The following is a 13,684-nucleotide window of genomic DNA, read 5'->3' as shown; positions in this document are numbered from 1 at the left end:
AACAAATGTCTCGGCTCAGGTAAACTCATAACTTTATGATCCCACTGCAATGACAGAAACATACGCTTTACCGAATCCTAAAAACAATAGCATGGTGGGTGGGTGTGTAACTATTAAACAAAAACAGAGAATACAGAAAAATAGAAAAGCTAACAATAACAATAAAATGAAATGAGTGTTTTGTTTTGTTTTTATTGTATTCTCTTAACTTCATCCATTTTGCTCTTTTAAAAAGGGTTCCCTATTGAGCCAGATTCAAAATGCCATCCCTTATTAGACCTGCATTAAGGAGTTACATTTGAGGTCCATGTTAATTCATCACACATGCTCTCCACGTGTTCACATTGTAACGCATGAACATGTATAAACCTTTGCTCTTGTCTTAAAATGGGCACAGATATATGACTGCACATGTTTGTGTAATTCAAGATGCAGTTCACAAGCCAGATAAGCATTTCCCTGGCTGAACCTCTAGTTGGCCAGAACGTGTAATGTATGCTCTAGTCTAGTGCTTCAGCGACCACGTTAAACATTTCACCTTCCTTTGTCATTTGACTTCACACTGGAAAGAAAAAAATGCCCAGTGCCGTAAAGAAAGAAGTTGAAAGGGTAATTGTTTTTTTCCTCTGCATCAAACCTGCCTACGCCTCCAGCTGACCCACTTGTTTACATAGCATGGGCAATCTAGCGAGGATAATCAAGCTTTGCAAAGAAAATGATGAAGGTGGTTCTAAACTTGCAGAAGAAATTCAGAGTGTTGAGTGGGGTAAGAACTGCAACTGGAGGCTGCTAGACTGTTGAACAGGAAAGAGAGGCATAGCCTTGAGGATTCTCTGCTTCTGTAACTGATGATACCGCCTCTCACTTGTAGAGGACCCTGCTAGGTATTATTAGAAACAGGAACTTGTTTTAGTGGCTGGGTGTTGCCTGGTCATGGTAAAGAAGGTGTTAAGTACATCAAATGTATTTAACTTAGCTTCCCACTGCCACCCACCTGCATAAAAGCATGGAATAGTTAAGTATTTACTGTATTCATGACAATGCTGCCCCCTAGCAGGAGAGAAACAAAACCTTTCAAAGGTTTGTCCCCTCTTTTACACATGATACACACCCTCCGGGTCATTTTAAAGGCATATTGGTTTGCATGCCTGCATTATAATGTGGTGCTTAGTGCTAAGTTGTGAAATAAAATAGACTTTCTGTTACTCTTGAGAGAGGATCTGAATTCAGGAGATACAGCACTCTGCCTGATATTTGGAGACCAATCTCTAAAGATCAGGTAGAGCACTTGGGAGATAAATCTGGGGGAAACCTGGGGAGGTGGCCTGGAGGGTACTTTCTGGGGCTTTGTATGCAGGATCTGGCCCATGGCGTTAGCCACTGCTGCATTATATATTGGGCTGGTTCAGCAGATAAGTGAAGAATGAAACCCAGCAAGACTGGGAGTCAACAGAGACTCAGAAGGCAAATAATTCCAAAATATGGGAGTGATTGTCAACGAGACCCTGGCATAGCCAAGGAGGGGCAGGGGGGCAGCTGCCCTCCCCAATCAAGTAAATCAGTGTTTGTTAATATCATCTTTGGAAAGAGTTTGATTGGTTTTTAGGCATGGTGTGCCCCTAAAAATCTGGATGAAGTCCATTCAGCTGCAAATGCCAGACACCTTTTGTTTTTCCACTCAAAGTGGCTTTCCCTGTGCAGACACAAGTTAGGAGGTTGGATTAATAAATAAACTGTGTTCAGTGAAGAATGACAGTGTTCAAGGTACTCAGTAACAGGAAAGCTATTCTTCTGTTAGCTAATCCACTGTTTTGTTACCAGTCTGAAAAACCAAATGTGTGGCTGTTTTCCTCTTTTATGTTCAAAATGCTACCAAGCCGCAGATTGTTGAAGTCAAGGAAAAGGGGCTCAACCCTTAAGGCTGCAGTCCTGTTTGCACTTCCATGGGAATAAGCCTTTGCTGAACTCAGTGGGACTTGCTTCCAAGCAGATACGAAATGCAGTGCATGAGTTTTGTGGAATTTAAGGGTTTTTTTAAACCCAGGTTTTCAGCTACAGAGGCTCTCAGAGCAGCTTACAGATAGATAAATACAAGACAGTCACCACTCTCAGGAGTACAATCTAAAATATATGACACAAAAGGAAAAAGGGGGGGCCTGGGGGCCGTATCCAGCTCTTCAGGCATCTCTGACCTTGGGACTCCCCACAGGCCTCACCACCAGCTGCACCCTCTTTCCCAGCCCACACCTCTCGCCAGCCTTGCTTCACATCCTCCTGGAGTGTTTTTGCCTGGCTGGAATAGGTCATTGAGCACTGATAAGGACCCTGTTTTGCATAGATGGGAGAGGCGTGTGTGGCCTTTGTTGTGAAAAAGGTCCTCCTCGTCTACATATCAGTGAACTATGCCCACCCAATGATTTATGTTGAAGATGTAGGATGCAAATTATGTAAGTAAGATTGTTTCCAGGTGGTCGGCTTATTGCTCATTGATCCTGGCTTGTTTGCACAAAGTGTGCAGGGAGGTTAGATCATGCCAGCTATCTATTGAGCATCCGTTCAGATTTGTTTGGTTATACAATGCTGCACCAGGCAAGGGCTTTCCCACAATTTTCAGTTCATTTACCTGTCATTTTCAGTATTGCAAAATGTCTGGTTGGTTTTTTTCAGAGGAGGGAAGGAGCTTGTTGCACAAGAGCTCCCATTCAACCATGATCGTGCAACCTTAATTTTCTGGTATGTGATTGAATCCCACCCCAAAACAGCAATAATTGCCTGGAAACGCCTAGGTAAACTAATTTTTGCAAACTGCCCTGAGAATGTTGTTGAAGGGCTTGGTCATGGTGATACTCAAACCTTTCCTTACTTCAAAAGTATAATTCTTAAGACGTTATTTGACAAGAGAGCTGAAAGAGAACTTTCCGCTAGCAGAACAGTTTTACCGGGCTAGAAAATCCTCCATATGGTGAGCTGTCAGGAATGCAGCTGCATGGAGGGGAGAAAAATTCCTGGCAAATATTGCTTTCCGTATGACCTGTTTATTGGGCGTTCATCCTGATTCATTCGCGAAGAGGTTAGAAAATATTGCAGCAAGCAAACGTTACCTCCACAGTGCCCATTGCAAAAAGTTTGAGCAGGTTTGTTGTGCACGAGATCCAAATCAACTTACCGTATGTAGATTGTGCAAACTGAATTTGCCGCTGTGCGACTGAATCCTGTGTGAAAGGACAGTGACAGTCTGGAAGTGCCCTCAGACACACTTTCCAGTAGCAATTCGCAGGAGCAGGGCAACTGTAGAAAATGTGCTCATGTGAATAGCCACTGTGGAGAGCAACTCAAAACTCATGGTGCTTTTTCCAGCATTTTACAGCATTCGTGGGGGTCACACTGCATGGAGGATTTTTTTGCTGCTGAACCAGCCTACGCTACAGTAATAGTCCAAAACTTGGCAGTATCAGAAGCTGCCGTTTATTTTGCAGGAAAAACTGCAGAGGATTGAAAAGTTCTTTTATATCAGAGAAGTTTCCCTTGTGTCAAAATGTGAAGTAATTCAAACAGGCCACATCCGTCTGAGTCTCAAAAAACAGAGTTTGGGACGCTTCCTTCCGAACTGGGAAGCTTGCCTCAAAATTGGGGGATGTTATTTTCAGAGGAGAACTGGCTGAAAGTATTTGGAAGAGGCCAGGAAAGCCACTCTTCTATGTTGCATTTTAATTCCTTTTGTTTTCTGAAGACTAATAAGAATGACTAGAAGGGCCTGTTCTTGTTTCTGCCAGTACTCTAGGAAGCAATATTGCCACCTCTAGCAATCTCAGAAGAGAGAGGTTAGTCAAATCCTGTTTTTTTATCCTCTTGTTTACATTCCAGCGGGAGAGAGTCAGCAAACATTAACCTCAGCTTGGCACAGGGTCAATGCCGCTGACAGAAAAGATGGGGCAGACTTTGCTCGTTCTTCATGGCTAAAAAGGCAGGGAAATTGCTAATCTGTGGGGGCTGTGCTATTTGGAGAGGAATGTGCCGCACAAAAGGAATTGCCATCTGAAGCCCCTGAGTTGCCTAAGCAACCATAGCATTGGGGAAGAAACAGGAAAGTTTGTTTTACAGGCCAACAATAAATTAGATCGAGAGATCATTGTACCGCAGAAAGGGGACATGGGGGCCCTAAAAACACATCCATGTGTGCTGAATGGGCGGGGGATGGGACACATTGATGGCAATTTATATAGGGGCAAGTTTACAATATGCACAGCAACTTCCACCGACCTTGGGTCAAATTCTGAGGTGGTTATGGAGATTTTAATCAGGATAGTTTCGCCAAATTGACAGTTGAACTGTTGTGTTTTCCTAGGGCTGGCATATCTTCACAGAATTGTAGAGTTGGAATGGACTCCAAGGGTCATCTAGTCCAACCCTCTGCAATGCAGGAGTCTCAGATAAGGTATCCATGACAGGTGGCCACCCATCCTCTGCTTAAAAACCTCACAGTCAGCGAGATCTTGTGCGATTTCCGAGAGATTTTGCAGGGAACAGATGCCGCTGCTGGTCCCGCTTGTCTGCTGGTAGGTGGGTTTATGAGGCAAGCATTGCTTCTTGGGCTTCTGTTGCCTGAGGCAAGCACCTCACCTTGTCTCATCAGTGGGCCGGGCCTGGTATGTAGCCATAGTATCCTGGAGGAGTGCACCAGTGCCCTGGACTGCTCCTGGTAGGAAGTGGGGAAGATATACTGGAACATTTTGTTCTATGTCCTACTTGTTATTATTTTCAAAAGAATAGCTTTTTAAATTGCCATGAATCTTCCATTTGGGATGACACAGTTGCTAGCCAATCAACCCTGTGCAGAAAAGGCACTGCAGCAGTCCAGGAGAACTTGTTCTAACGGCAAAGGATGAAGTAAATGCAGCAAGACTTCCAGAGCACAGCAACTCCTCTTTTTTTGAAGTATATCTTAACATACTTCAAATCACTCAGAAAAGGAAAGCTCTCATCATCTAAAACCAATTTTAGCTAGCAACAACGCTAACATGCATGGGGTTATGAAACAGACCTGGCCATAATCTAACACACCATTAGACATGGCTGGAACCTGAAGCAGTTACTAAGGAGCAAGTGAGGTTTACTTCTAGAGTGGCCATGTGCCCTGCTTTATAGAGAACCTCCTTCTATTTGAAGGAGTCCTCTGTTTGAAAGGCTGCTCTTCCCAGGTCCATTTTCAAGATTAAGAATTATGAGAATGGAGGCATAGCGTGATGGTTGAAGTTGCCCGTCATAGCAGTGGACTGGGCAGGCACACAGTTCATATGGTCATAGCCTTTCCTGCTATAGCAAAACACATTTTTGTTTAAATTATACCAATTATTTCTAAAGTTGCAGCTGTACATACAAATCATGTGCAAATTTTATGCAAATCTCTCCCTAGACCTCTTTTTTTGGGGGGGGTTGATGCATTTCCTATTTGCTTGCTCCCGGAACTGCCCAGATGACAAGGAAATCAAAGCAATATGTTTGGCACCAGCTTGGCTGCCTGAATTCCCAGAAGGAGGCTTACTAGCCACCATCTAACTGCCTTAGGGACTCCTCTCTGGATTTGTGTAGGAGATGGGTAGGCAAACTAAGGCCCAATCGCCTTCCAAATACAGCCAGGAATCAGCGCGTTTTTACATGAGTAGAATGTGTGCTTTTATTTAAAATGCATCTTTGTGGGGCATAGGAATTCGTTCATTTTTTTCCTTCAAAATATAGTCCGGCCCCCCACAAGGCCTGAGGGACAGTGGACCGGCCCCCTGCTGAAAAAGTTTGCTGACCCCTGGTGTAGGGCTTACTCCTTACCTTTTCTTCTCCCGAAGATATCCTGCAAGGCAGCGGAAGTTTAGGATTGGAGTTTTCCTTCTCCTAGATGGGCTACCTTCCCAGGTTGGCGAGCCCCATCTGCCCCTCACCTCCCACTACAGCACATGCAGAAACCGCCTTCTTGACCATTGGACCCACTATTGGTCTCGTCCACTCAATCCGTCGGAGCTCGTCTTCACATGCAGGGGAATCCCCTAACCCACTGAGGGTTTGAGACCCATTGGCGACCCTCACTTGGTTTAGCCGGCCAGAGTTCAAGGATGTTATCAACCAAGAAAAAAACTTCAGGAAGGTGTAATGAAGTGTTGCTGAGGAATGTGGCCTGGGGAGAGAGGGTGTGGCAGGGGAGGGGATTTTGTTGTCCCAAGGGCCACAGAGAGAGGTCTGAAGGGCTGGGTATGGCCCCTGCCCCTTGAAGGTCCCCCATCTTGGCTTAGAGCTTCAGTCTTATCAAGATGGGAGCAGTCATTCCAGTGGTCCAAATGGAACAGCACGTCTAACCAAATAATTCTGCAATTCACCCTAGTAGATATGATTAACAGATAGGTTGGCAGTATTTTAAAGATGTTAAACAGCTGAGTTGCTATGTTGCTTTTAAAAGGAAATGTATTTTGGAGCACTTGGGAATACAAGAGAGAGAGAGAGAAGGAGAGGCTGAGCTGCGGTTTGGACCCTTTGAATACTTTCCACAGTGTTTGCTCCAGATCCCAGGAATCTGTTTATTTTGAAGCGGTTTTCAAGTCACCAAGAATCCACCACATATATGATTTGTGAGGGTTGCCTTTCCGTACATCTATATATCATGAAGACTAAAGGCATATAAGCACATGTGTTGAAAAATACTCGTTTAAGAATATTTGCCCAGAGACTATTTTTGAAACCAACCTCATTCTGAGGAAGGAGGTTACACCCATTTGGTTTCTTTCAAGGCCAAATTCTTGGAATTAAAAAAGGGGGGGAGGGAGGAAGGGAAGGGAGGGCTGAAAATAATTCCAACTTCGCTTTTCTTGCTTTAAGCCGGAGCTGGATTTCCAGCTCCTTTGCTTGCTACCGTTTTCGTCCTTAAGTTATAAACAAAAACGCTTAACTTTGTGATCAAGGGAAAGATATATATATATTTTTCCAAGGACGAGGCGAGGAGCCAGGATCCCACCCGCCCTCTGCCTCCGCCCGCCAAGCCCCAGCAACAGTTGAGCTCTGGAACCCGAACGATGGGTCTGCCGGAGCAGCAGCGCTAGGCAGGGGCGGCCGCGAGCCACACAGCCGGGCTGCGGCGAGGCGACCCCGCGATGGGCACGGGCAGCAGCAGGCCGGGGAAAGGGCGCAGCTTGGTGAAGCCTTGGCGTGGCCCCGGCCGGGGCAGCGGGAGCATCAGCGCCCCCGCCAGGCAGGGCCGAGCAGAGGAGGAGCAGGGCGCGGAGCCCAGGTGCTACAGCCAAACGCCGGCGCGCGCCACCACCTCACCGTCGGCGGGCGAGTCCGACTCAGACTCGGAGCTTCTGGACCGGGTGCTGGAGGAGTGCGGCGACGAAGGGCTCGGGCAGCCGACGGGGCGACGCCGCCGCCGCCCCCTCCTCCTCGAGGCCGCCGGGGATGGCTGCTCCCGCCCGGCAGAGGGCAGCGGCGAGGAGGTAAGGCGGTGCTGCAGGTCGGTGGGGAGGCGAGACGGCGCGTCCAGGGTTTTTGGAAAAGCGAGCTGAGCAACTAGTAGACGGGCGGGCAATATTTCTCCGATGCAAATAGGGACGTCCTATTCCCCAATAAGAATGGTGATCGTTTTATTATTTATATTCGTCCCGTCTGACGGGGTTGCCCCAAGCCACTCTGGGCGGCTTCCAATCGTTAAAAAAAAATATCCATGTACAGAGCTGCCTTCGGATGTCTTCTAAAGGTTGTCTAGTTTACTCATCTCCTTGGCTGGGGGGGGGGGGAGGCTTGTATGACTCCATGTCCTCCAGCATTTCTGCAGTGGAAATAGGAACGTCCTAAAGAAAAGCTGGACATCCCAGGATCAAATGAATAACCTTCAGTAAATCTGGGGCTGTCCCTGGAAAATAGGGACTTTTGGTAGGTCTGGCAGAGGGAGCAAGGTCCTGGAAGAAAGCGCGCGCCTTATTGGCATATGCACTGTCTTAAGGGCGCTTCCAGGCAGCTGTGTTTTGGGGGGTGGGAGTCTGTCCCGCAGCCGCAAAGCCGAGACGCGCAAATTCTGCTTGCTGTGGGTCGCTTGCGCAGCGCGCTTTCTGAAGCGGCCTGGCGTGCTGGAAAGCGGGATAACAAATGATTCGACGCTGCCTGGAATCATAGAATTGTGAGGGAGCCCGAGGGTGATCTAGTCCAAACCCCTGCAAGCACAAGAGCCAACTCCTGACGGCCGAGGGGTCTTCGACACCCCCCCCATTAAAATATTTGTGGGGGCCGGACGCCTTCAGATTTGATGGGCATTGCCATTCAAATAGTGTATGTGCACTGCGTCTTGTGATTGATTATGCGGGACGGGGCTTCCCCCCCTTCAATATTTTATTCAAGTTGGCCCCCTGCTGCAAAGCAGAAATCTCAACTGAAGCACCTAATCTCTGCTTTGGAACCTCCCTGGAAGGCGAGTGCACCACCTTCCAAGGGAGCCCAACAGCTCTGTCACAAAGCTATTCCCCATCATAATACAGTGGTACCTCGGGTTAAGTACTTAATTCGTTCCGGAGGTCCGTACTTAGCCTGAAACTGTTCTTAACCTGAAGCACCACTTTAGCTAATGGGGCCTCCTGCTGCCGCTGCGCTGCCGGAGCCAGATTTCTGTTCTTATCCTGAAGCAAAGTTCTTAACCTGAAGTACTATTTCTGGCTTAGTGGAGTGTGTAACCTCAAGCGTGTGTAACCTGAAGCGGTATGTAACCTGAAGCGTATGTAACCCGAGGTACCACTGTACCTTCCCCTCAAACAAACAAGGACAGATGCTGAAGAAACACCCACATTGTTGAACTTTCCCACAAACTTTGGGTTGAATGTTCAATAAGCAGGTCGTCTGGCTCTGGAGGTGACCTAGGAATTGCTTTCAGAAAGGCGTTTTGCATGGCTAGAACTCAGAGGATTGGCATACTTGTGGTCCACAGGGGCCCTGTGTTTGAAAATATGACAGAGGTAAATGCGTAAGAATGAGCTAGTTAGTAAGAACCGTCTCACCCCACATGAACTGACCCAGAGCCTGTGATCATCACCTGAGGTCCTTCTCCATGTGCCCCTTACATGGGACGTCTGGAGGGTGGCAACAGTGTATGCATGTTTATCATGTCATTTTTTAACGAAATAGTGCATTTTGACCAGCTTTGATCCAAATTGAGAAAGAAGAACCTAGCTGTTTTGTGTTGGTAATGTGCACAAAGCCTCAGCACTCCTTTAAAGTCTAGTTTTATGAAAAATACTCTGTTTGCTATAGTGTTAAGTGAAACAATGCCATCTTGTGGCTTACCTGCTTAACCATTCCTGGCTGTGCCCTGATTTGGTGTGTGACAAACCAGCCATTCTGTGGTTTCATATGAAAACTTTTTTAAAGCACAGTGCCACAGGGATCTCTCCTGCACAAGACCTGCTGAAACGAATAGAAATTATGCAACAGCATCAGTGTATTTAATAGGCTCTGCGCTATGACTGGCAATTTTTGGGGTGGTGGTGGGACTGTCACGGATGTAATGTTGGGTCTCTTCACTATGTTTAAGAGTGCATAGTGGCAGAAAAAAGGAGGACAGGTATTACAGGAAAATAATGACACACTGTTGAGATTGTGTTGTAATTGAAACTCCTTTCAGGTTTGGGTAATGTTACAGGGATCTTTCCCTGGCAGGGCTCTAAAATAGAATCCTGCAGCAGGATATCTGCTAAGTCAACAGACAAAAGAGGGGGGTCTGGATGCTGCAGATGCACACTTAATTCATTGTTCCTGAATACAAAACAGGTGCAACACAGTTCCTCAGCTCTCACTTAATCGCGGTTAAGAGATCAGAGATAAACCACAGAAAATTACCACTCCCATCTTCCCTGTGCACAAAGGAGCACAAACTTCAGCGAATTTGACTTTTCATTGTGTGTCACCCATGATGTCCTGTTGATTTGTTTCCAGGTCTTTTCAGCAAGATCCACTCCAGGTCTAGAGAGCAACAACTTTGCCAACCAGTAAGTTGCCTGAATTCAAATTACAATCCTTTCAACCGTGGGCATTGTTTTGTTTTTACAGAATACTTCTATCCCACCTCAGAACCCCAGGAAGCTATCAAAGCAGCTTACAAAAGATTCTGTCAATAAAAAGGGGGGGGGCATTAAAATCTGGTACCAGGAACAGAAATGGCCCTCTGGTGGCAGCAGGATTACTCAGGTGGCATTTCCGTGTGCTCATCCTTCGTCTTTCCTGGTACTGCCCACTGAGGTCATCTGGAGCAAGGGAGTGGGTCTGAGGAGCCGGATTTCGCTCCATCCCATGATGAAGGCAAGCCTTTCCTTGTTGGCGGTTGCCAGGCAACAGCTCCCACTGAGGACCTCTGAGGCAAAGGAGTCCTGCTGTGAGGAATTGGCTTTCAGCCCATGATGGAAGCGAGAGCATCATTATTCTCCTTTGCAGAAAAGGGCACCATTTCCACCTATATAGTTTAAGGTTACCAGACGTCCCCGTTTCCCGGGGACAGTCCCCGGATTTACAAATCAGTCCCCTGATAAAATCCTTTCATTCCTACTGAAGTTGAAAAGTGTCCCTGGATTCATTTGAAAAAAATCTGGTAACCTTAATATAGTTCATCTTTTGCTTATCAGTCTGGGAACCAACACACACCCACACCCTGCATATTATAGGCACATAGGAAAGGTTCAGCTTTTTAATGGCCATGAAGCCTGATTGGAATGCTGTTATTTTTATCCTTGTGCAAGTGTGGGGAAGTCCACTCACCCTGAGGCAAACTGGAGGAGACCAAACGTCATCAGAATTTGGTTGCCTTAATTTAGATGTTGAGTGAGTTCCCCTAAGTAGGGACAGCCGTTTTCTCAAGAAGCGTGTTGGGAAATTTGAAAATAATTATTCATAGCACCCAATGTCTTTGCCTTAAAAAATATATATCACTCTGCTGTGTGATGCAGCCTTCCATTTGCTTCTAGAACAGGACAGGGAAAGGTCTAGAATTGCCTTTCAAGCATTTTCACTACAGTTCTGCACCTCTTGCTAAAGAAGGAAAGCACCTGTCTTTTATTTATACGCTTAAAGGTAAAGGGATCCCTGACCATTAGGTCCAGTCGCGGACGACTCTGGGGTTGCGGCGCTCATCTCGCTTTATTGGCCGAGGGAGCCAGTGTACAGCTTCCGGGTCATGTGGCCAGCATGACTAAGCCGCTTCTGGCAAACCAGAGCAGCGCACAGAAACACCGTTTACCTTCCTGCCGGAGTGGTACCTATTTATCTACTTGCACTTTGACGTGCTTTCGAACTGCTAGGTTGACAGGAGCAGGGACCGAGCAACGGGAACCGCCGACCTTCTGATCGGCAAGCCCTAGGCTCTGTGGTTTAACCCACAGCGCCACCCGAGTCCCATATATATATATGCCTATATATATATAGGCTTACTGATGTTTAATTGAAGAGGTTCCTTTAATACAATTTTGTTTTAGCTTGATATTTATTATTCCAGAACAATTCTTTCCCTTCCCTTGTTAGTACTGCTGTCCTTACAATTTGCATTACTTCTCCCTTAGTTAAATTAAATGTGCCCAGATCCCAGAGGATATATTTCCACCTCTTCCACACATACAGACACATTTCCCTTTCAAAAAGTTCCTCCTTTTGTTCTGAGCTCAATTTTATTTAGCATTTCAAGGTGGGGTGTAAATATTCTGGATAAATATTTATTTTTAAAAGCATTGGGTGGATAGGAGACAAAAGCTATTCAAAGTTTTTAAAAATGGGGTCTGTGCAGAAATAACATTTTGCTATTGGGGTGCAGAAAAATTTGGCCTCTCCTTCATTTAGTTTTGCATATTGACTATAGTTTGTATTATTATTATTATTATTATTATTATTATTATTATTATTATTATTATTATTATTTCTACAGGCTGCCACTGAAGAAGCTTGAGAGGCAGGCCAAGATATCCTACGATTACTCCGAAGAGGAGCTGATGGCAACGATTGAGCAGGAATACTGTCGCTGAAGCCGATTGTGGGCTGTGCCAACAGTGCCTTGTGAACAAGCTCACTATGGGGCGAGATAGTTGAAGCTGCAGTGGTATTTCTCAGAAAGGTGTTTTCTCTGGGATGGGGTGGGGAGGGATGGGGAAAGCAAGAGCGGAGAAGAAGGCATGGCACCATCCAAGAAGGCTGGTAGAATCCTCAAACAGCCTGGAGAAGCTTCTGCAGAGCTCTCTCTGCCATTATGTCAGGATGTGGCCTTATAGGGACTCAGTTGTGCCCATTTGGGAAAATACATCTCCAAAGCTGGTGCACCTACAGGCAGACTGTCAAGTTTTCCCGGATTTATGAAGGCACCATCACCATTGTCCTCAGTGTCTTGGGAGACATGCAGCAAGGGACTTGAATGGTTGTTTTCGACTGTCTGCACTTTTGCCTTTCCTGTGGGCCATCTTTGATCCTGTCAGACCCCAAGCACTAACCTATATATTATTAAAGCATATATTCCCAGCAAATTGTACCAGCCTCTTGTAGTTATAAGATTTTCCGTGGTCAGTGGAATGAATTGGAAGGAAATTTACCAGCCATGCATCCAAGCTAAATGCTAGCTCTTAACAATATTAAAGCAGGCACTATTTCCTCGCCTTTTCTGTGGACAGTTTAAATGACACCATAAGATGCTCTTTGCTTCCGATTTCTCCTGCCTCTGCCTTTTGCTGGTGCTGGACATAGTTCTTCTTGTAGGTTCTTCTTGTTCAAATTAAAAGAAAATTCTATTTGAGGTTCAACAGCAGAGGTGCTGGAGAAAATCTTACAGGATTAGGCAAGCTTAAAACACAAATGCTAATGAAACATTGGCATAAAGCTTAAACACTATGTGTATTCATAATGTAATCCAGTGCTCATACAGCAAATGCCAGAGGCTAGATTTTAACTTTGGGTGGTACCTGTACTTCCTGTTCTTTTATCTTTTTTTTTTACAAATATGTACACATCATGCAGCTTCCATATTTTTTTACAAGTTACCGTATTTTTCGCTCTATAGGACACACTTTTTCCCCTCCAAAAATTAAGGGGAAATGTGTGTGCGTCCTATGGAGCGAATCCAGGCTCCTTGGCTTCGGTGATAGCAACGCGAAGCCTCCGAAGCGCAGAGGAAGCAACCAAGGGCCATCGCACTATGGAAACCTTCTGGGATGCACATGCCATTCTTCTGTCAGTCTGTTTTTTGAAACAGGAAATCCCCTGCAAAAATCAGCTGAGGCGGATAGAGCCACGTACGCTGCTTTGAAAACATGCCCACTCAAGTCAAGTGGTTGGCGGATTTCCCCAGGAACCTTTTCCTTTAGAATGAGAGCCACTTGTTCCAGATGGCAGCCAGCTTCCCTTGCCAAAACATATACCCTTTCATCATCTTAATGGTCCCATTCATCTCTCAAAGGGCCCCCTTCCAGACACCCTTTCTATTGTGCATTTGTGAGGATTTGTGCACAAGATGCTATCGGCTGGTCATGCCTAATCCTTGTTTTCAATACTCTTTGCTGCTGCAAAGGTTTGGTTGCATCAGGGTTGACTGCAATATTCTGCAGATGTTGTTCATGCGAAGCACTTTTGAGTGTTTCAAAGTGTGGTGTAAATGCAAAGCATTCGTATCAGCCAAGAAAAACGTTGCTTTCTCCTC

General features: G+C 45.9%; 1 protein-coding gene across 1 annotated transcript; it reads left to right on the top strand.

Annotated features, from left to right (window-relative positions):
• Positions 1-7,133: 7,133 nt before the first annotated feature.
• On the top strand, positions 7,134-12,518 carry CYS1 (cystin 1). The gene is made up of 3 exons (XM_053380979.1): positions 7,134-7,475; positions 9,958-10,010; positions 11,930-12,518. The coding sequence occupies exons 1-3, from the start codon at positions 7,134-7,136 to the stop codon at positions 12,024-12,026; spliced, it is 492 nt and encodes a 163-aa protein (XP_053236954.1). The 3' UTR covers positions 12,027-12,518.
• Positions 12,519-13,684: the final 1,166 nt, after the last annotated feature.

This window comes from Podarcis raffonei, chromosome 3, assembly GCF_027172205.1.
Source record: "Podarcis raffonei isolate rPodRaf1 chromosome 3, rPodRaf1.pri, whole genome shotgun sequence".
Lineage (NCBI taxonomy): Eukaryota > Metazoa > Chordata > Lepidosauria > Squamata > Lacertidae > Podarcis > Podarcis raffonei.
The sequence above is the reverse complement of the archived record's forward strand: the minus strand, read 5'-3'. Positions and strand labels throughout refer to the sequence as shown.